This window comes from Hermetia illucens, chromosome 1, assembly GCF_905115235.1.
Source record: "Hermetia illucens chromosome 1, iHerIll2.2.curated.20191125, whole genome shotgun sequence".
Classification (NCBI taxonomy): domain Eukaryota; kingdom Metazoa; phylum Arthropoda; class Insecta; order Diptera; family Stratiomyidae; genus Hermetia; species Hermetia illucens.
In genome coordinates, this window is record NC_051849.1 from 159,354,725 (window position 1) to 159,378,967 (window position 24,243).

At 43.5% G+C, this 24,243-nt stretch overlaps 2 protein-coding genes across 2 annotated transcripts in view; both read right to left on the reverse strand.

Moving 5' to 3' along the window:
* Positions 1-877: 877 nt before the first annotated feature.
* On the reverse strand, positions 878-1,321 carry LOC119646377 (S-phase kinase-associated protein 1-like). Its single transcript, XM_038046820.1, has one exon. It carries the CDS (start codon positions 1,319-1,321, stop codon positions 878-880), a length of 444 nt encoding a protein of 147 aa, XP_037902748.1.
* Positions 1,322-11,381: 10,060 nt separating this feature from the next.
* LOC119660545 (cadherin-related tumor suppressor) overlaps positions 11,382-24,243 on the reverse strand; it is a 128,073-nt gene continuing 115,211 nt past the window's right edge. Inside the window, exon 7 of the mRNA XM_038069184.1 lies at positions 11,382-15,436. Within this exon, the coding sequence (XP_037925112.1) occupies positions 12,718-15,436 (2,719 nt within the window). The 3' untranslated portion in view covers positions 11,382-12,717. The remainder of the gene's footprint in view (positions 15,437-24,243) is intronic.

Genomic DNA, 24,243 nt, shown 5'->3' on the forward strand with positions numbered 1-24,243 from the left:
CTATGGTTTCGTACCAGGGCAGAGGCAACTCATCAGACGCTTCCTCATCTCTGCCTTGAGAGCAGCGTGACCGAAGCGCCTCGCAGGTGTTGTACGCTCCCTTTTACGATTCGCCAAACACACCAAGGGTACGAATTATATTCAGTGCCCATAGTTCAGAACAAAGCTTGGTCGAAGCTAGACAATTTCTTTTTAGGGATTGAGGAGTCGCATCCATCCAATGTCGGACCGGACCAAATGGATGATGAGTCGCCGTAGTCATCTTCGTCCCTTTTTTCATTTTTGAACTTTGGATGTTAACCCAAAAACTGAACGCCATAAAGAGTGGGAGCAAGTTGCCCTCCATTTAGTCCGATCCTACATTAACTGGATGCGGACTTAGGACTCCTTAAAAAGAAAGAGGCAAGGACTGAAGAAACACCAATTATACCAAGGATCTCAATCATTATTATTGCCATCTTTCTGTCTGAATTAACGGGCATAGCATTGAAGCCTTCTATCAGTTTCTATACTTAGGAAGCGTGATTTCTGGCGGCGATGGCACCGATTTGGATTTGACGGACATTAATCTGAACATCTGAAAGTAAATAAATCTGAAATTTATGGTGGAACCATGTTTAATTGATTTTCAAAGTATTTTATTTGCATGAGATTGGAACTAATCACAGGACTCATTAAAAGATGTACACACCTGAAATTGTTACAAATTCAATGAGTTAATTTAATTTGGACACTTTCTTACTCTGGTAGGAAAATCATTCGAATATTTAATAATAATAATTACTGAAATACACTAGATTAAGATTAAAGATATCGTGTATCAGACTGATCTGATTGCTTTTCTTGATTATTTGGGTGCAATAAAAAATTTTCGTTTTTATTGAAAGAATTTTTGCTCCAGATGCTCCTTCAATATATTGCTTGAATCCTCCTTTAGCGTAGCACTCATAATTGCACGCGCTTTACTCAAAAGACACTTCAAATCCAAATGTGACGCTGCCATGATGTACTTGATGAGAGTGTTGGTATCGACATCCAAGAAATCCGCCTCCCACCTCGTCATATAGGGAAGACCATCAGCATCATCACGATATGCCCAACAATCTTCCTGTTGCTCGTCCTTAAGATCCCTATGGTAGATGCACCAGTCCAGAATTTTCCAAAGAAGTGGCGTATCGATTTTCGGCAAGGAAATGGTTACTTCTTCTTCATCTATGCTATACTCCTGGATGATTAGTTGAATGGACCTCATATGTTCAGCAATTTTACTGTCGATTTTCACGGTTAGACCGTCAGAGGCTCGAAGTTTTACTGTACTCATCTTGATGTTAACCCTTGAAATATTTACTGTAAACTGGGAATGAATTTGCCAGACTATAATTCTTAAATATTTAAAAGTACTTAGGGTAAAAGTTTACCTCTTTGTAATTAACAGAACTAATTATCTAACCTTTCTGGGAAAATATCTTAATTATTGTTACCTGCTAAGTAAAGTGATAAAAGTTAAAAAGTAAATGATTTTTGATCAACTCAAGCACCTAGGAACTTCTGCTTAAGCTATTTGAAGAGTATCAAGGATGTACTAACTTTTAAAATATGCAAGAGGTTGGCATGTATCTGGGCCTAATGGCGATATTTTATTTGCTTCTGGCCATTCTCCCGTCTTTCGTTCATGTTGTTATTTTTCAAAGGAAAACGTTTTTAGAATTAATGCGCCCGCGTCGTTGCCGCCATGGCCCGCATTGTAAGACATTCTAGATCCACTGGAATAAAGAAAAGCCTAGAACACGACTTTAAGCAGTGCATTGCGACTTCGTTAAAGAGTAGATCTAATATGGAGTTCTGAATGCTTTCTCGTCATCCAGTTATTCTAATTCAAAATAATGTTAACGAAAACGAATAACGGCGGTGGTCACCTTATATATATATGCTGTTCCAACATTACATTTGAATGATTAGCTCAGTATAATTTTTTTTGCGGTGCATATTACTCTGCAATTTCCGACGTCTCCCGTGGTGTTGAAGCTCAAATGTGTCACTTTAGCTCCCAAGCGTAGTATCAATAGGTACCCCCACTCTTCAGGCTTTGCGATCCACTTCCACTGCTCAGGATGTCGCTCATTTGGTCAGATATATTTTCTCACTGCCGAACTACAGCGGATCCCAAAAGTGTACCGTTTTGAGTTGAGGGAGTCAATGCTATCTACACATACGAAAAAGTACGAATGCAATTAGCAATAGAAGTCAAGCCTCTTTTGAGGCCTATAACAGCCCTCCTTTTGCTACGTAGAAAAGTTCCATATCTACTGCTGATTGCCATGTCGTCAATTTGATTAGATATAGCCAGTTATCAGTGGGAAAGCAACAAACTTCGCAGCAGACTGTGTACTTGGACAGTGTGCCACCAATGACGACGCGGTGAAACTCTGTTAACCCATCATGTATCCGAGCATGAATTTGTGTTCAGATTACCCATTACGACCAACAGCACCCTTAACAAAGATCTCCTCATTCCATAATAAGTAGACTAATGCTGATAACCACCTAACACAAAATAACATAGTGGTAAAGTGAAGTAATTAAACGAACTGGTTATCACAGTTTAACGACCTGAATTTATCTTCAAAAGTCAGTAACAAATGTGAAAAGTCTTAGATGTTTGTTTCCGTTTATGTGCGATTTTGTCTCGCTTCTGTGGATCGCACCACTTGAACAGCATTATCCGTAATGATAATAACACTGAAGCGCAGTTTCACTGAAAATGAAACAAGTTAGGATTTTATGAGTTCAGCGGCCTTTTTTTGACTCCTCCCAGTTCTCCTGCCATTCCGCGACAGTTTCAGTTCGTGCGAACTGTCGCCGACTGGCAGGAGATTCTCCAGTGAGATACGATCGATCGTAAAGTGGTTGCTTTTCATTGGCCAGAATCTCATTCGGGGGACCATTCCTGCTATCACGCAAGCTGTAGACTCTAACCAGAATGCTTTATTTGTATAAAGCTTGACTTCTTCGAGAACGCGTGTAGCAACCAACCGTCACACCAATATCGTCCGCGAAACCAATAGAAGCCACACCAGTAGGAAGGTCCAGCGTCAGTACTACGTTATACATAATAATCCACAAGAGTGGCCCCAGGACGGACCCTTGTGGAACTCCGCATATCGTTTGGTATAATTTGCATTCCTTCACACGATACGCACCAGCTACTTCGCCACGCCCAAGTTGATTAGGGACTCAATTATCTTGCTCCTTCTAGCGGAATTGAAGCCGTACTTCACATCGAACGTGATGACTGCACAACATTTGTCCTCGTCAAGTGTAGTCTTAGCTGTGTTAGCTACTAGGGAAACTACATCCGTTGTAGACCTCCCTTTTCTAAAACCGAATTGATTCTCGGAGAAACTGCCATCCTTTTCAACAATTGGGGGTAATCTGTTATATATTACTCATTCGAATAGTTTGCCAGTATTATTTGGAAGGCATATCGGCCTGTAGGACGAAGTCTCCCCCAAAGGTTTGTTTGGCTTGGTCTCCATTTGGTCTTGTCCGCCATCAACTTGATACGGACTTAGGATCGCACAATTCTCTAAAAAATAGCTCTGACCAAGCTTTGGTCAATAGCATTAGCGGATTTGCACACAATATAATTCGAAGTCATGTTGTGTTCTGCGAATTATATAAAGGAGCACATCTGCGAGCCGATTCGGTCACGCAGCTCCCAGGGCAGAGCTGAGGCAGTATCTGACGATTTGCCTCTGCCCTGGTAAAAACCGTAAAGCCATCTTCACCTAATATTTTTTCATCATCAACGGCGCAACAACCGGTATCCGGTCTAGGCCTGCCTTAATATCGAACTCCAGACAACCCGGTTTTGCGCTGAGGTCCACCAATTCGATATCCCTAAAAGCTGTCTGGCGTCCTGGCCCACGCCATCGCTCCATCTTAGGCAGGGTCTGCCTTGTCTTCTTTTCCTACCATAGATATTGCCCTTATAGACTTTCCGGGTGGCATCATCTTCATCCATACGGATTAAGTGACCCGCCCACCGTAACCTATTGAGCCGGATTTTATCCCCAACCGGACAGTCATGGTATCGCTCATAGATTTCGTCATTGTGTGGGCTACGGAATCGTCCATCCTCATGTAGGGGGCCGAAAATTCTTCGGAGGATTCTTCCCTCGATCGCGGCCAAGAGTTCTTGCTAAGAACCCAAGTTTCCGAGGAGTACACGAGGACTGGCAAGATCATTGTCTTGTACAGTTAGAGCTTTGACCCTATGGTGAGACGTTTCGAGCGGAACAGTTTTTGTAAGCTGAAATAGGCTTTGTTGGCTGACAACAACCGTGCGCGGATTTCATCATCGTAGCTTTTATCGGTTGTAATTTTCGACTCTAGATAGGAGAAATTGTCAACGGTCTCAAAGTTGTATTCTCCTATCCTTATTCTTCCCGTTTGACCAGTGTGGTTTGATGTTGTTGATTGGTTGGTTTTCGGTGCTGACGTTGCCACTATATACTTCGTCTTGCCTTCATTGATATGGAGCCGAAGATCTTGCGCCAATCGCCACCTGCTCGATCTGGATGAAGGCAGCTTGTACGTCTCGGGTGGTTCTTTCCATAATGTCGATATCGTCAGCATAGGAAATGCTTGACAATATTATCCTCGACGCGAGGGGACATAGTTCAATAGTGATTGGCGGTGACTTCAACCGTTCGGCCCTTAAGTAGGTTAGTATAGAAGCAAATGCAAGGAAGCACAGTCTGTTGAATGCTTTTACGCAATTGGATATAGTTCTGGCCAAGAAAGGTAATGTTCACACCTTTTGCAAAAGAGGGTCTTCCCCAATCGTAGCTGTGACTATTGTTAGCGCTGCCCTTATAAAGGTGTGGTTTGACCAACCAAATATAGTAGACGCCTCTACGAGAGAGTTTTTCAATGCATCGCCAACGCATGTGACGTTTCCATGTCTACGTCAAATTGAAGAACAATCGCAAAAAGTGTTCTGGAAGCAGGACATAAGAACATGACCAAACAGTAGTCAATGGGAACATATATAGTGGGGCTTCCACTCAAAAATTTAACGCAACCCACCGACGAGCTATGCAATTCACAATGCATACATTAACTTTACGCAGCTAGAAAAACTATTAGCTGCAAATTATAGCTTACGACAACAATATATGCCATTTATGAAAGAGTATTTCTTGTTAGACTATATTTGCTAATAGAAGATCAACTGTTGGTGGAATAGTGAACTGACCAGCTTGCCACTGAGGTGATTCAGAGACCCTAGTCTCTTGTCAAAAAACCATCCAGGAGTTATTCAATACTGGGCGACGTCAATAATTTTCGGATATGGAATATGGGATCGGTGATAGACCTTACCTTTGTTAGCGACACATTGTTTAAGGATCTTCAAAGGTAGGCGTAGGACATGAACAAAATGTATCAAGAAAACTGGGTTGGGATCTCAAGAAAATTAATAAGCAAATGTTCGAGGAAATACTTCTTCAAGTCGCGATGCCGATGGGAAATGCAGAAGAAAAGTTGCAACAGGTCCTTAAAAGGATGCATAAAATATGTGACGCTTCCATGCTATGCCGCACTGTACTCAAGAAAAGAGTGCCCAACTTCTAGTGGAATCTCGAAATTAAAGAACTTCACAATGTTTGTCTTACAGGCAGGAGACACAGCCAGCGTAGCAGGAACTGACCTGAGTCTGAAGAGTTGCACAACCGATATAGAAAGGGAGGTAAAGAAAGTAAAACTGAACGCTTCAAGAGGTTATGCAAGGAAGCGGACTCTGACGCATCAACCAAGGGTAAACACTCACCAACGATCGCGAACTCTGGGGGATATCATTAGTACTCGCTTCCCACAAGTTTAATGTGAATCAAACCTACCTACTGTTTAGATAGATCCCGTTGAAATTTACGAGGTGACTGCTGAAGAAGTCCTGGAGATCGCAAAAAAAGATTGTCGAAAACGAAGTCCCTAGGCTTAGACGGCATTTCGAATAAAACTCTGATAGTGACCGTAAAAACTGTTCCAAGGTAATTTGCTGAAACATTTACGACGTCTCCCGAAGAAGGGATTTTCTCGAAAAAGGGGAAGAAACAGAAGGTTGTGCTAGTCCCGGAGCTTTGATCCTGCTGATCCTTCTACATAGAGGCCTATATGCTTATTAAACGGCTTCGGCTTCAAACGGGTAAACTTCAATAGGCTTGTGCCGATCACATAATGATGGTCTCTCCAATAGGCAGTTCGTATTTCGAAAGTCACGATATATTAATAATGCGATCCGTACTGTGACGAAAGTTGCGGAGATTACTTCCTCAGCAATAGACCTTCTCAATGTGAGGAATGCCTTCAATATTACAAAATGGACTGGTGCACATTGTAGTGGAATTCCCCCGGGAGAAGCTATTTTGTTACCCTTCGGACGATTGACATAAAACGTATAGAACAATCTTTGGGGTTCAGTTCCCGGTCCTGCCCGGCGGATAATAAGGTATGACGGTATTTTGAAGTTACAGCTGTCTAAAGGAAGGACAGTTATTGGCTGCGCAGACGACATCGGAGTGGCTATTGTAGTACACGGTATTAGGGAGATCGACGTCCACCTAAAGGTAGTTTTTGAAATCAAATCTTGGCTAGAAGAGCTGGTCGCTCACATAACATAAAGCCGAGGTAGTTTTAATCACTAAGCAAAGGAAACAAATGCCGATGAAGACCAGGATTGGAAAACACATCATACATTCGCAACCAACGCTTAAATACTTAGAAGTCAAGGTTGACCAAAAACTATAATTCAAACCCCATCTTGAGAATTTTCCAATAAAGTCTTCCGTGGTTGCCACAGTGTTGCCGAATGTACGTGGCCCTTGACAAAGCCATTGACTCCTTATTTTGAGAGTTGTCTTGTTTTATGCAGCCCCAGTCTGGCCATTGGTATTGAAGCTAGAAGCAAGTAGGAGAAGAATCGTAGCCCCATACCGATTGAGTGCATTGCAAACGTAGTGTGCTTACCGTCAGGCGAAGCAGAATGTGTAATAGCAGCAATGGTCCTCATCAACATCTTTTCGAACGAGGGTGGATGCCTCTATGACTAACTATATGTCCTGTACCTATCGTCGGCAATCATCATGAAGTGATCCTATTTTCGAGTGGCAAAGAGGTAGTATGATTCATATAAAGGAAGCTGGACCCGGGGGATTATTCCTTAAAATGGATCAAACTAAGCCACAGTGAAGTTAGCTATACGAACTAATTCAATTCCTAAACGGATACGGAAAGTACTGAGCATACATTTATCGCTTCGGACGTGACGACTCCCTATATTTTCAGACATGTAAAATGATTCCAGAGAATGCGGAGCATCATCATCATCATCAACGGCGCAACAACCGGTATCCGGTCTAGGCCTGCCTTAATAAGGAACTCCAGACATCCCGGTTTTGCGCCGAGGTCCACCAATTCGATATCCCTAAAAGCTGTCTGGCGTCCTGGCCCACGCCATCGCTCCATCTTAGGCAGGGTCTGCCTCGTCTTCTTTTCCTACCATAGATATTGCCCTTATAGACTTTCCGGGTGGGATCATTCTCATCCATACGGATTAAGTGACCCGCCTACCGTAACCTATTGAGCCGGATTTTATCCACAACCGGACAGTCATGGTATCGCTCATAGATTTCGTCATTGTATAGGCTACGGAATCGTCCATCCTCATGTAGGGGGCCAAAAATTCTTCGGAGGATTCTTCTCTCGAACGCGGCCAAGAGTTCGCAATTTTTCTTGCTAAGAACCCAAGTTTCCGAGGAATACATGAGGACTGGCAAGATCATAGTCTTGTACAGTAAGAGCTTTGACCCTATGGTGAGACGTTTCGAGCGGAACAGTCTTTGTAAGCTGAAATAGGCTCTGTTGGCTGACAACAACCGTGCGCGGATTTCATCATCGTAGTTGTTATCGGTTGTGATTTTCGACCCTAGATAGGAGAAATTGTCAACGGTCTCAAAGTTGTATTCCCCTATCCTTATTCTTGTTCGTGTTTGTGTTTGACCAGTGCGGTTTGATGTTGTTGGTTGATTCGTCTTCGGTGCTGACGTTGCCACCATGTATTTTGTCTTGCCTTCATTGATGTGCAGCCCAAGATCTCGCGCCGATTACCGCCTGCTCGATCTGGATGAAGGCAGTTTGAACGTCTCGGGTGGTTCTTCCCATGATGTCGATATCGTCAGCATAGGCCAGTAGTTGGGTGGACTTGAAAAGGATCGTACCTCTTGCATTCACCTCAGCATCACGGATCACCTTCTCGAGGGCCAGGTTAAAGAGGACGCATGATAGCGCATCCCCTTGTCGTAGACCGTTGTTGATGTCGAATGGTCTTGAGAGTGATCCTGCTGCTTTTATCTGGCCTCGCACATTGGTCAGGGTCAGCCTAGTCAGTCTTATTAATTTCATCGGGATACCGAATTCCCTCATGGCCGTGTACAGTTTTACCCTGGCTATGCTATCATAGGCGGCTTTAAAGTCGATGAACAGATGGTGCAACTGTTGTCCATATTCCAACAGTTTTTCCATCGCCTGCCGCAGAGAGAAAATCTGATCTGTTGCTGATTTGCCTGGAGTGAAGCCTCTTTGGTATGGGGCAATGATGTTCTGGGCGTATGGGGCTATCCGGCCTAGCAAGATAGTGGAGAATATCTTATAGATGGTACTCAGCAACGTGATACCTCTATAATTGCTGCACTGTGTGATATCTCCCTTTTTATGTATGAGACAGATTATGCCTCGCTGCCAATCGTCAGGCATTGATTCGCTGTCCCATACCTTGAGCACAAGTTGATGAACCACTTGGTGTAACTGGTCGCCTCCATATTTAACCAATTCGGCTGTAATTCCATCGGCTCCTGGCGACTTATGATTTTTTAGCCGATGAATTGCACGGACTGTTTCTCCTAAACTTGGTGGTGGCAGTATTTGTCCGTCGTCTTCAATTGGCGGGACCTCCAACTCGCCGATGTTCTGGTTGTTCAGTAGCTCATCAAAGTACTCAACCCATCGCTCTAATATGCCCATTCTGTCGGAAATCAGATTTCCCTCTTTGTCTCGGCAGGATGAGCATCGAGGTGTATAAGGCTTCATCCTGCTGACTTGTTGGTAAAACTTCCGCGCCTGGTGCGGTTGCTCCCTGTACTTTTCTAATTCACGGACTTGTTGGTTCTCCCAGGCTTCCTTTTTCCGTCTGTGAAGTCGCTTCTCCGCTCGACGGAGTTCGTGATAAGTCTCTGCGCGTGCCCGCGTTCTTTGAGAATGCAACATTACTCGGTATGCGGCATTCTTCCGTTCCGTTGCTAGCTTACATTCATCGTCAAACCAGCCGTTCCGACTCCTTTTGCGGCTGGGGCCAAGTATATTTGTGGCCGTATCCATGATAACGTTCTTCAGGTGGTTGTGAAGATCATTAGTTGATGCTTCATCTCCAGGTCCTCTATTGACTGCGGTTATTGCGGCATCCATTTCCCTCTTATAGGTGTCGCGGAGGGTTGTGTTGTGGAAGGCTTCAGTGTTCACTCTCATCTGATTGTCAGAGGGGATTCTAGGTGGTATTGTTATTCGAGCTCGGAGCACCATGCCAACGAGATAGTGATCCGAGTCTATATTGGCCCCCCTATATGTTCTGACATTCATCAAGGCCGAGAGGTGGCGGCGTTCGATCAACACGTGGTCAATTTGGTTGAAAGTGATCCCGTCTGGAGAGGCCCACGTATGTTTGTGGACCGCTTTCCGCGCAAACCAGGTACTTCCAACAACCATTTCGTGTGACCCTGCTAATTGAATAGTCCGCAGTCCGTTATCATTTGTTTTTTCGTGTAAGCTATGGGAGCCAACGTATCGTCTGAATATGGGCTCCTTCCCTACTTGGCTGTTAAAATCCCCAAGTATGATTTTGATATCATATCTGGGATAGGCTTCGAAGGTTCTTTCTACTGCCTCGTAGAAGGTATCCTTCTCCGACTCTGCAGTCTCCTCTGTAGGGGCGTGAACGTTTATGAGGCTTATATTTCTAAACTTGCCTCGCAAGCGCAGAGTGCATAGCCGTTCGCTTATACTTTCAAAGCCGATAACAGCAGGTTTCATTTTTTGGCTGACTAAGAAACCTACTCCGAGCACATGGTTTACTGGATGGCCGCTATAATATATGGTGTAGTGGCTCTTCTCCAGGAAACCGGTCCCTGTCCATCGCATCTCTTGCAACGCTCTTACATCAGCCCTATATTGGGACAGGGTATCGGCTAGCTGCTTATCAGCTTCATCTCTGTACAGAGAGCGCACGTTCCATGAGAAAATGCGCAAATCGTTGTTCCTTTGTCGTTGCCGGGTCTGTCGTTTTAATATCCGTCCTATCCGAGGCTCCTGTTGTGGCTTCGTAACGGTTGTTTTCCGTGTAGGGTTGTCAGCCCTACCCAACCCCCAACCTGGAGGACCAGTTGGTACAATTTGTCCCGTTTTTAGGCGCGGGAGACTCGCCTTCATCCTTCTCCGTCTGCAGCTTTTCGTCAAGAAAGAGCTCCCAGCGGTTACCACGTGGAGGTGGAGATAGGGTTTGGTAGTAGAGCTGTTGGTGTTGGTTCAGCAGGCATTTCCCAGGTTTTATGCTCCATCGTGGGTACCAATCCACGTTTCGCCCTGGGACCTATACTACCCTTTGACCACCATGCGGAGCATACTGTTTTTAATTGCCCGAGGTTCTCCACACTACAGAGCGGTGACGGAATTTGACGTAGGACGCGGTTGACACCGGAGAACATCCTGGACCACAGGCTAAACTCTGAAACAACTTGGAGGCCGTTGGAATAATGATTAAAGGCGATCCACAATCTGGCGAGGAAGGAGGAGCTTTGGAAGAAAGTAGTAAATAACGACACGAGCCGCAGTTTGTAACTGACTCAGCCCCGCGAAGTAATATGGAAATGGCAGACCCGCGGTGTAAACGAAAGAGAAGGAGGTGGTTTTAGTAAGTAAAAGTGTGACCATATGGTAGGAGCCAGCGATAGGTTTTCAACCACTCCACCTTCCAACGCCAAAAAATGTAGAAAGACGGCCAGACAAAGCCTTAAAAAGTAGACCAAGCTCAAATGAGCTAACTCTGCCCCGTGTGATGGTTTCACGGCGCAGTTGAGAAAGGTGGAATGGTTTCATCAGGTAAGAACCCCACACTCTAACATAGTTAGGCCAGTGCTTTTTTAAAATTTCCGTTTTCTTAACCCCTATCCCAAATATACTTACTTCTGAAAATTAACATGACTTTTCGGGGATCGAACAAGGAAACATTTTTTTATATTGAATTTTAAATCATTTTTATTTATTTTCTTGAAAGTTGTTTTGTTTCGTCTACAATTTCGATGTTTTTGACAAACAATTGACAGTGAAATATTTATGTATACATTTATAAAAATTTTAATTTGTTATTAAAAGTTAAAAATACCAAATATGCCAAGTAAAAAATATTTTCTGCACGTAATCAAAATGATATGAAGAGGTATATTTTCTTTCTTCTTATTCGATTCCTACTTAAAAAATAATTATGTACAAAATGTAGTTTCAATTTTGTAGTTAAATTTAATTCGATAATTTCTTTTGAGACGTATCTTTTGAAGCTCAGTTTTTGATTTAGTTTCAGTAACCTAACTTTATGTTGCTATCTTACTCACAAAAGTATAATACACTTTGTTATTAGAAAAAGTATCTATAGAATTCTTCTTACTAAATTTCAAATACATGAACAGTCTTAATTGTGTTTTATTACGTTTATCTATTTGACACTTTTAATTTACTATTAGAAATACATTTATTTACGTACAAATTGGAATTCTTATGGCAAGAAGATAAACTTAAAGAACTAACAATTTATATAGCACTCAATGTTTATTTCAGATGTGGGTGTGTTGTATTACCTAGTTGATTTCCTCTACATTTTTATTAGATACTTTAATTAACATTTTGTACAAACAATGCAGCACTGAGTTTTCGTATTTATTATTGAAACAATCCATCTAACGCCATTAAGATGGCCGGATTGCTCCTTCTAATATTGTTGAGACTTGTTTAGATATTTACATTTAATAATTCTAGAATTAATATAATTAGGGCATCTTGCATGGGAGTAAGAAAGGAGTGGGTCGTAAATTAAAGTGAAATTATTAAATTTTCGACTACTGATGGAGGAGCAAAACGTAAATTTTTATTATTACAATAAAATGAAGTCTCCATAATCCAGCCTACGCTCGTTTTGAATCGAGTTCAAAATATCAACTGATATTGGAGCCACAAAAGTAATTAAGCGCACATCAGGTTATTTTTCCCAAAGTTATCCCCTCGCCGAAATTTCTACCTTGTATGTATAATATGATACCGTCGTCATGTTCGAAGCCCTAGTTTAACCGTAAATCTACGCGTGATAAAGATGGTCCTGATAATATAAGGTGTATGTATTCTGTAGGATAAAACCTTGATACAAGGTGGCATCTAAGTACTCGTATATCTGTATCTTTAATTGCAAAGTGGAGAAAAGCTATGGATAAAGACAGTAGTTTGCACATTATAAAGACATAAAGTCTATTTACAGCTTGAATTCTACGCTACTGCCTATGCTTAAATTTATATGGATTAATCTTCAATCTTGACCTTACACTCTATCTAATTCAATAATTCCTAAACATATTCTTCAGATGGTTTTTGTACACTGGCTGGCAATCGAAGTGATGCCGATACATGTTCACTAACAACTGAGTCTGGTAACTCAGCGATATCCTTAAATACGCCCATTAGACTTTCAAAATTTGGACCCCAGTTGAGTAGATAGTCCCATCCTAGAGTAGTTGTAGATGGAGATGCACCATTGACCTGGCGATACATTCCACCCATGTGCGTTGAGAGGTCATCATCGCTTGCGACTAGAGTGCTTAAAGATCCCCGGAAGGATGAGTCAAATCCATCGTATGAGGGAGGCGGTATGGGTGGCTTACTAGAACTAGTTCCACTCTCGTTACCGCGTCTGTCCTCTTCTCCGCCACTCTTATTGTATTTATCACCATTTATGCTATTGTTATCATACTCGATTTCTGAGCAAGTGAAGCTATCATTTCCACTTTCATCCGTAGAAGTTGAGCTGTGCGCATCCACATCTGGGGAATGGTGCATATGAGTTAAATGATGACCAGCTCCAGGCACTCTCGGCGCTTCACTGCTGCTCGAAACAGCATCTAATGTTGAAACTAAACTCGATGTGCGTGGTCGAGCGTTCAACCTTTCTATCTCTTCAGCTGTTAGACCCATCGGTCCACTCCCCACTGAATTTACATTTGGAGTCTGGGGAGGGGCCCCGGGATTTTTCCGGCTTGCGCTGGAGCTTTGACCAGAAAGCTGCGACATAACCGGACTATTTAAACTTCTCTCACTATTGCTGTGAAGCGCATCCTTTCCGACACCTCCGGAACTTGATGTGGTTGCGAGAAGCGCACTTTGTAATGGTTTCCCTGATATATCGTGCAGCGTTAGAATACGTGGTTGTTGCGAACTAAGCTCTGAACTCGGTGATAATCGAGCTAAAGGCGTGCTTTGATGAGGACGTGGTGTATTCGAAGGAGGAGGTTGACTAGTTTGTGGAGGAACACGTGGTGCATACGGGCCAGCATGATGGGGAGAGTGTCTGTGTTGCTGTTGCGCGGGGGACGCTTGATGCTTGTGATGAGTATACGATGCCACAGGTGGTGGAGTGGCTTTGTATTTTCGGACCCCACCTCCTTCTCGATAGCCTTTGTAATGATAGACGATGTCAATATCCGAAGGAGCTATAGAGCTTGCATTCTCCAAATCATAGTGCTCAGGGAATTCAGATCCTAAATCTACTCCGGAAGGATGGTCATGGGGGTGATGTGACTGACTAGGTGGTGGAATCGGAGGATGATGTTCTTCACGAAGTGGAGGACTTTTACTGACCACTTCTCGTTCTATGATGTCGGGCCGTTGTGGTCGCTGATGTTCATTGCTACCAATTTCGCGTTCTTTATATTTTTTCGATATTAGTTCCGGGCCAACCAAGTGATGACCCCCAATTCCTCTCATTAAATCGCCGTTATCGTTATGATATCCTTGGTTTGAATCATTTGAATGAAGTCCACGAGACATTACACAATCAGCGTTGGATGCTACTAGCCCTCCACTATTCAGAAGTGTGGATCCTCCATTTTGTTTAGTATGTATTCCAGGAGTGTTTCCAGGGCCACCACTTTTCTCTTTTTGCTGCTTTCTAAATCTGAATACAACAAACGAAACGAGAATTGCTACTAACAATATAACGAAGAACACAATAACAAGCGTAATTCCTATACTAAGAGGATCCGATACTTGAGCAGCTCCAATTCCTAAAGCTCCATGGCATCCTTGGTAGACTTTGCCGCGAGTAAGAACTTCTCTGAATACACTTCCTGATCCATTGAACGGTTGAATTTCATTGTTGATCGTGAAATTAGCTAGACATCCTTCGAAACTTTGAGGCATGGCTTCTTGCAATAGGTACTCTCTTCTGATTCCACCTACGGATAGCACAGTCAAATAGGGATCGAGAAAGTCGTGAACGCCTGCTGCATCAAGTTCCTCTCCAGCCTTTTTACCGTCGATCAGGACGTGGAGGACTCTGTGTTCTAGCCGAAGCGTTAGGTTATGCCAGTTACCATCCGCTAGATTATCAAAATTTTGTACAGTCATATTGACTGAAGTACTTTGTCTGGAACTATAGGTTAGTTTTCCGCTTTTGAGTTCAATTGATGTGTAGTGCTTGTTGGTGGCAGCAAACAGGATCAAACCGTTTGATTGGACTGTTCTAAAAAGCATACTCAATGCTTTCGGTGGCTCAACTGTTTGTGCGTTGCTCGTTATGTTGTCATGTTGGATCGTATATCGCCTTCGTCTCGTCACTTCGTATGTCCAGAATGCGCTTCCTCCATACAAATTGTCCAACAACTGCATTCGCTTGTGCTTCTCTGATATTTTGAATTCAACGAATCCTCCTTCACTCAATGAAATGGGGTCCAGTGAATTGAAACAGTCTGGAGATAGTAAATCACTACCACAACGGCACATAGCTGTATGCCAACGATCGATGCATTCATCGAATGGTCCACATAGCGTCAGGGCTGGATCGTCGGGAAGTTCTTGCGAGCATGGTCCTCCATTCGTATTGCGGTTGCAGGTGGGTAAGATACCTCTTGATGTGAGCGGACTACTTAGGTTTAAGGCTCGACCGTTTATCGAAACGCTATGAACACAGCCTACTAGATCGTCAGAGTGGATTTGACCTGGGCGTTCTAGCACAGGATCGGCAGATGAAAGCCCACCAACGAGAAGCGGTTGCTTGTTGAAGTTCAGTGTCCTAAAATGAAAAAAAATAAAACGTTTTAGAGATGTTTTTGTAAGTGGCTCTCTAATTGATGTAGTCAATCTACGTTTGCTACTTTTCATATGAGTATAAGCAGTTGCCTTTGAAATAATACAATGTGCACATATTGGACGGGATGCAGCGCAGCTTCAATGTTAAAATAAGATTATAAGAATAACTTTTTGGTTTCAATAATTACAAAATTTTTCTAATTTTGTGGACTTTTCTACTTTCTGAAAGATGAATCGGTAGCCTATTTTAGATTCAACTAAAAGCCTACAGTATACATACAGGCTCTTGAAAAGTATATGGTTTTTGAGACCAGAAAATCCAGGATGTAGTTTGAATGGCCAAGGTGAAACTTCTTCTTATTTAAGACTAGCGTCAGTTGTCGAATAGTGTAGACCTATTCAGATTCATATCTCAGCACATCAATAGTTCTGAGCTCATATTTGCGGTTGCAACGGAACATTACAGTACATTATTTTCAAGAAGTTCACGCCTTGTGATCCTCAAGGATACGATAACTCTCTATGAAGTTTTGTAGTGATTTGGTTTGTCCACACTTTCCTTACCTCTAGGATGGGGTCTCACCCTTGCTGTCACCTCTGCAGTAAACGAATTTTAATAAGGTGTTGGTTCTATCGGAAAAAATTGATATTACCAACCACCTTAAACAACATTAAAATGCCAGGTCGGACCAGTTAAAGGTAACACGGTTAGATCAGGAAAGAGTAGTCTATAGACGTCTATAGAAACATCTTTCCAGAATGCGAGCCGATTTTGTGGGAAAACCGAAGAAGCTGCACCACTATTATTAACCAATCAAGGATATTAATCGGCCAAGTCAGCTGTTGCCAAATCATCTCCAGGTTTCGAAGAAGGTAAACCATGAAAAGAAACTAGACACTAAATTAAAAGGTCATCGTGGGCATTAACAATATTTAATCTTGGCTATTTTTAACGTGGTAGCAACTAGTAGTGTTTCTTATGGGTGGAGAGGCAAATCGAAAAGACGCTACTCTCTCGCTCACCAGGCATTTCCAACGCTTTTGCTATCTATTTGCAGATCTCTTCCTTCTGGCGGTCTTCGTCTTCGATAAAGGAAATATGTACTTGAGGTTATATATGTTCGTCAATCGTATTCCAGGGTATAAATCGGTATCACTCCTGCTATTACGAACACTGCATCATTTGAGACATTAGCGTTAAATGGGGTCTCCAATGCCTTTCTCTAAACTGGGGCCGGATAGTGCAAGATCAAGCTCACCGCGCTGGCTATAAGCAACCGAGAAGTATGCCGGGGCCGTCTAGACCAGAACTCATTTAACAGCATTAATTACCTCGCATGCGTATAACTCGGCATCTTCGAAATGTTTTGAGATTACAATCAGTGCTATATCGGCGGCGTAATTCACCACAGTGGCATGGAAGGTTAACTGTATTGTTTTACATGACGTTCTAAAGCAGTGGGCCTAGTATAGAACATTGGCGGATACCCGTGGAGACAACGTCTTCCTGAGGTGCGTCATCTTTGACATATTAGACCCCACTTTCTTGTAAATAGCTGTTGATAATAACTGCGAAATAAGTGGGAATATCAATCTTCGGCAGAGATTCCCCTGTTAGATTCCAAATGCATGCAATATTTGCTACGTGAATTGTCTCTTCGACCAAGCCAGTAATCAATTTTGGTATCAATGGTTGATCTGGCTTTATGGAGAATCTAGTGCTGATCTGAGAGGCCTTCACACTCTACAACTGGAAGTAATCTATGGTAGATTACTCACTCTAGCATTTTCCATACAATGTCTAGAAGATATATAGGTCTGTAAGAGGATAACTCGCTAAAAGTTTTAGGCGGCAGTGCCAAATTCTGCCGCTTCCATACTGCAGGAAATATCCCCTCGGACATCCCCGCTTTGAACAACTCAGCGAACAGTTCTGGTCTAGATTTCGTGGTAAGATTAATGGCCCTATTCGATATTCTGTCCAGACCCGGAGCTTAGTGATTGGCGGGATTGTCGTCAGATTCAGAGGTCATTGGAAGCTGTCAGTTCCCTTCTCTTTGTGGAAAAATAATCCCTCAGTGATTTTTAAAAATAGGATTTAGCACATGATCTGCGGAGATGAGTGGCCCCCGTTCTATAGGTGCTCTCCTAGTGGTTTATGTCCACTTCCGAGCAGAATTCCGTAAAACATTCCTTCTTGCAGTGAGGACTTGAGGGTTTCGCGGACTTCGTTACAGTGACTGTGGGAGGCCAGATAAAAACAGCAGGATCATTCTCAAGACCATTTCACATCAACAACGGTTTACGACAAAGGGATGCCCTATCATGCGTCCTCTTTAACCTGGCCCTCGAGAAAGTGATCCGTGATACTGAAGTACATAAAAAGGGAGAAATCATACAGTGCAGAAATTTTAGAGGTATCACGTTGCTGATTACCATCTATAAAATATTCTCCGCTATCTTGCTAGGCCGGATAGCCCCATACGCCCAGCAAATCAGTGGCCCATACCAAAGAGGCTTCGCTTCAGGCAAATCAGACACAGATCAGATTTTTTCTTTGCGGCAAGCGATGGAAACACTGTTGGAATATGGACAACAGTTGCACCATCTATTCATCGACTTTAAAGCCGCCTATGATATTATAGCATAGCTAGGGTAAAACTTTACACGCCATGGGCGAATTCGGTATCCGGACGAAATTGATAAGACTGACTTGGCTGACCCTAACCAATGTGCGAGGGCAGATAAAAGCAGCAGGATCACTCTCAAGACCATTCGACATCAACAGCGGTCTACGACAAGTGGATCCTCTTTAAATCCAGCCAACTACTGGCCTACTCGACATCATGGGAAGAACGACCCGAGACCTACAAACTGCCTTCATCCAGATCGAGCAGGCGGTAATCGGCGCGAGGTCTTGGGCTGCACATCAATGAAGGTAAGACAAAGTATATGGTGGTAACGTTAGCACCGAAAACCAACCAAACAACAATATCAAACCGCACTAGTCAAACGGGAGGAATAAAGAGAATACAAGTTTGAGACCGTTGATAATTTCCCCTATCTAGAGTCGAAAATTACAACCGATAACAGCTACGACGATGAAATCCGCGCACGGTTGTTGCTAGCCAACAGAGCCTATTTCAGCTTACAAAAACTGTTCCGCTCGAAATGTCTCACCATAGGGTCAAAGCTCTTAGTGTACAAGACTATGATCTTGCCAGTCCTCATGTATTCCTCGGTGACTTGGTTTCTTAGAAGAATTTTTGGTCCCGTACATGAAGATGGATGATTACGTAGCCTACATAACGACGCAATCTATGAGCGATATCATGACCGTCAGATTGTGGATAAAATCCAGCTCAATAGGTTACGGTGGGGGGTCACTTAATTCGTATGGATGAGGATGACCCAGCCCGGAAAATTTCTAAGGGCAATATCTATGGTAGAAAAAGAAGACGAGGCAGACCCTGCCTGAGATGGAGCGATGGCGTAGGTCAGGACGCCAGGCAGTTTTGAATTGGAGGACCTCGGCGCAAAACCGGGATGTCTGGAGTTCCTTATTAAAGCAGGCCTAGACCGGATACCGGTTGTTGCGCCGTTGATGATGATGATGATGATCGATCATGCCTACCTCCTCTGAGCCGTTCGTCTGGCTCATTGGCGAGGTGATCGAATACTGGCCAGTTCACCATTTCAGCAGTAGTTGGGTTTTCTATTGAGAAATGTGCATCTCGTACGGATGGAGGCGCCATATATATTGGTGATCCATTCTATCACATGGCGTCTGCTTTATAAAATTGATCTACCCACACCTCTTTCAATGTTTGCTTATCCAACGCTTTTGATGACCAACCTGAAAATCTTCCTCGGTTTCGAGCATGCTAACTTTTTCCCTCTGTGGCTCCCTCTATAGTCCAATGAAGTTTACCTGATGAGGGCTGTGGGGGTACTCTGTCTAGAATTGTGGAAGTTCTTCCTTCCAAAAGGTGTTTACGTCACCGTCGTTGGTCAGAACTATATTCAAAAGCATATAATAGACGGCGCCTTCTTCCATTTGCTTCCTTGCTACCCCACTTAAGGACCCAAGCGTTGCAGTCACTAGTAATCAATAGCCACCCCCTTTAGACTACATTCCCTCGAGAATAAGACTGTCAAGTATTTCTTCCAATTCAGACTGTGTCAAGCTGTCGGTGTGTCTGCCTGTCTGTCGGACAGGAAACGGCTAAAGTTATTGACATGAAATTAAGTAATAGTGGCATCATTTTACGTGTGGTTTAAAAAGGCATCCCCACACTTACGGAGGCAGGCAAGACATTTTTTTCACAGAATATGGTCATGTGTGGTATCAAATGAAAGGGCTTTATACAAAGTAGTTGGTTGTTGTATATTCATCAACACCAATGACCCGAACTGTTAGAGAGGGAGCAACCCTAACTTTAACTAGACTTTTGTAATCACTTGAAGCCTTTATCGAATTATCGAGTTTCGAAAGTTTACAAAAAAGTGCGGTCTACATAGCCGTCTGGAGGGCTGATCAGGTAGTGTTGAAATCTGCAAACCTACCTGGATTATGTTTCATGAAAGATTGAGCGATTATAGTGTCATGCTTCTTTAAAACAGCTTTGTACTAACTTTCAAATGAGCTTCATAGTTACATGTGTTCTAGTAATCTGTTGCAACTAGCAGGAAAAGTGTCAAGTGTCGAATTTTCACACACCTTTGTCTTAAGATAGGAACACTTTAGTGCAATCTATCCTCCTTTTTCAAAACTGTGCTTAGTTTTTAAGTTTCGGAAGTACAGAGAAGTATGATGAGAGTCCGCTTTGTTTTGCAAAGAAACTTACCGCCCACTTGGAATCCTAATTAAATTAATATTGCCGAGTAGTAGAGTAGAGTACGCCCGCTCTGCAACGGTATACTTTACATCATATCTATTAGAGAATCATAAGTTCATCCAATTATTACAATCTATTGCAAAATGCTTGTAATTGTTTCTACTATATCGCCTCAATACGTGCGGATCTAAAGATACTTATCGACTGGATTTCATGGGCAACAATGTTGCACACCTCCATCAACCACACGAAGGAGTTAAATTAGAAACATGGTAGGTACGTATCTAGCAAATGTAGATCTATCTGCAACCACACAAGCCAATTTTATTGGAAACGTGTTAGAATGTCTTCACTGGAAAACAGATAGGTACATCGCTGTAATTCAGAAAACAAGAGTGTGATGCTTCCGCGGCGGAAGATCTCTTATGGTTGCAAGACCTGAGATTTCTAGTTAACCAACGTTAATTACAAATAATTAAAGTCGACTTAAATCACGTCATCGGTCATGGATGCAGTGCCATATGGAATTGGATGTGTAGCTCGACTGAACTCAATGCGAATGGTGTTATTGTGTAAAGGAAATCAGAATTAATGATGATTGAGGATCAGGTCATTAGCACATTGTACAATAGGAAGTGCAACCTTTTGAGGCGGTTTGTGGGCTTTTTCTAAGGACTTAGAAGACTATGGATGACGAGAGATACAATGATGGAGTTCATGCCGGAACTTATGCCTTGTATATGTCTGAGCTCATTTTAAAAAGGTTTCGAATTGACAACAATACAGTGCATAAGCTTCAAAAGTAACTCTACCGGTTCTGAGTATATTCAACCGTAATATGCACGTACCCTAAAGCCCTAAAACTTAATTTGAGGCAGTTTATGACACACTATGGAATTGAACAAAAAAGTTGATTACAAAACGAAATGCAATTATAATGGGCCATCCAAAAGTTCCCATAGATTCTTGTCTTCCATGGTAGTCTCTCTCCAACATTCCCGGCTCATTAGTCGTCAACATCAATGAGGCAGCTTCACAAATTATCTGGTGCTCTCTCATTTTTATTGTGATGCTTCTCGATGTCGGTTTCTTTATATATTGCCTTTCAAAATACGGCAGGAAATGCTACAATTCTGAATTTCACGTATCTAGCACCTGCCGTTTTTGTAGATTCACGGAGATAGACACAGATAGTTAGTAATGCAGTCCATATGGAATATTTCAATTACAATCATGTGTTGTACTTTTATTGGGCTTCGGACACGTCATTAATAAAAAATTGTTAGGGGAACCTAGTAGTATGCTTTCCTGAGACAAGACTCCCTTTAAAATTTTAGGATATATAGAATGAAGAAGGTCTCACTCGGGAAATCAAGAGATTTGGAGGCAAGGAATGATGAGAAAATACGCCCCGAATTCACTATCATTTCAAGAGGAATGGATATAATTTATGCAGATATTCTCCTGAAGGTCAAATAGAATCAGAGGCGGACCACATGGATTGCATTGCATTTAAAGCGATTAATATTTTAAATTTTGTTGAAGAATTCAAGGAGTCCTAAGTGCACCACTCACTTGATGGCGGACCGGTCCAGTTGGGAAGCAACATACTTTCTCGGTCGGGGCCGAGGGACCCCTGAGTCCTGGGTAAGCAACCAAGATGGGAAAATTGGACTTGCGGTTTCGTCCAGAGCACTTACTCTTTTGCTCAGGTACTCTCCAGGGCTCAAAAGAAGAAGGCGAAGAGGAACAAAGACAAAAACACCTTGCGCTATCAGAAAAACCTCTGCCTAAAACTAAGGCGGACACAAAGGCCGGAGCACCAAAAGAAAAGGTGGGGAGACGAAGGAGGACTAGACCGCCAGCTTTGTTTATATTAGCCGACGAAGTGAAAGTCGTTACAAGATTAAACCCGAGCAGAAGTGTCTTCCATTCGTAAAAGGGTGGTGGAGTCTTAGTCGAACTAGGCCCGAAGACTATAAATAAAGTCACGTTCTGTGAAGAAGGGGGTTTCTGGGAGGAAAAGCTTTGGTTTCCAGCCGGGAATCCAGATTTTTTTGGAAATCCGAGACCTTGACTGTCTCACAGAAAATAACGAGGTAGAAGAGGCCATCAAATGCGAATGTCCGGAGGTAACCAATGTCCGGATTGGTATCACCTCTGCGAACTCCCGAGGCCAAAAGCTCGTTGTGGTGGAAGTTGCCGAGCAATCCGCGAGGAAGCTTCTAAACAGCGAGAAAATAAGAATTGGTTGTGTAGTATGTAGGATATGAATCCGGGTCGCCCCAACCAAATGTTACAGATGTTTGGATTATTGGCGCACATTTGCAAAATGTCGGGGACCTGACAGAATGGCAACATGCCGTAAATGCGGTCAGGCAGATCATAAAGCGAACACCTGCAATGAAAACGAAAGCTGCGTCCTATGCAGGGACCGTGGGGCGACTGATGAGAGCGTTGTGCACACTGCGGGATCGGGACGGTGTCCAGTTTTCAGAGCAGAACTGGAAAGAGCTAGGACACAAATCAATATGCACTGGAGTGCAACCGCTCACGAGTTGCTAGCGCAGTTGGCTGTGGAGACCAAAGCTGATTTAGTACTCATCAGTGAGCAGTACCAAAACAAGGGCCCAATTTCATGCCACACTGACATATCAGGTACCGCTGCCATGTGGTTTCGGGACGGCGTTCTCCTTAGGGTCCTTGCTCAAGGCCGAGGGGACGGCTTTGCCTGGATTCGATGATTCAGGTATAAAGTTTTTTAGTGTCTATCTTACGCCGAATGAGATGACGCCGGACTATCGTCGGAGGCTAGATTCTTTGGAGAACGCTATCTTAAGCATGGATGGGCGGATCCTGGTCGGGGATGACTTCAATCCTAGGGCACTTGAATGGGGCATGCCTCACACACAGATTCCAGAGGGAAACGAATTCTGGAAATGGCGGTGAGAACAGGACTGGTAGTTCTAAACACCGGATCCACCCCACGTTCCGGCACCCGGGCTGCGAGGGAAGCATTCCAGACGTAACTTTAGTGTCGGAATCACTGGTGTCGCTTGTGGACGGGTGGCGAGTTCTGGAAGACTTCTCGGCAAGTGACCATTGCTTTCGAAATGGTGGACACAAACTCTGCGTGTGCGCCACCCCGGCGATCTTTCTGTGCATGGAACGTCGCGAAAGCGAACACCGGGAAGTTTGTCGAAACTTTGGGAACAGGTGGGGTCGTGCTGGAGGTTATTCCTGGTGGCGATGGCGCCGCAGCTGACACTATCGTAATTTCAGTTATGAATCTGATAACGACGGTCTGCCAAGCCTCCACGCCCAGGAAGGCATCGAGGCGCGGCAAACCTTCCATGAATTGATGGACAATGGAAGTCGCAGAGCTCCGGAAGGAGTGTCACAGGCTCCACTGTTTAAAACAACGTCTAGGCGACCGGGAGGAGGCATATACCATAATGACGGAGTACAAATCAGCCAAAAGGAGACTCCGCAGCGCAATAAACAAGAGCAAAGCTCGCTGATGGCAAGTTCTGGTCGATGAGGTGAATGTGGATCCGTGGGGACTCGGCTACAAACTGGTAAATCGAAAAATCGGGGCTCTGCGGAAACCCTGTTCCCATGGACCGCATTGTAAGGTCACTCTTCCCTGCGCACCCCGTATGGGATGATGACGTCGGCGCGGAGAGCGCAGAGGACTGTCCACTTTTCACTATAAAAGAGTTGGAACAGTGCTCGAAAAGCTCATCAGAAGTAGACTCGCTGAAGCGATACGCGCTGCTGGGGATTTATCTCCCCGGCAGTTTGGTTTTAGATCAGGGAGATCCACAATTGATGCTGTCATGCAAGTCGTGGACGTTGTTCGACGAGCAGAGGCACATAGCCGACGAACTCGACGAGTGGTGCTCCTCGTAACATTTGACGTCAGAAACGCCTTTAATTCCGTAAGATGGAA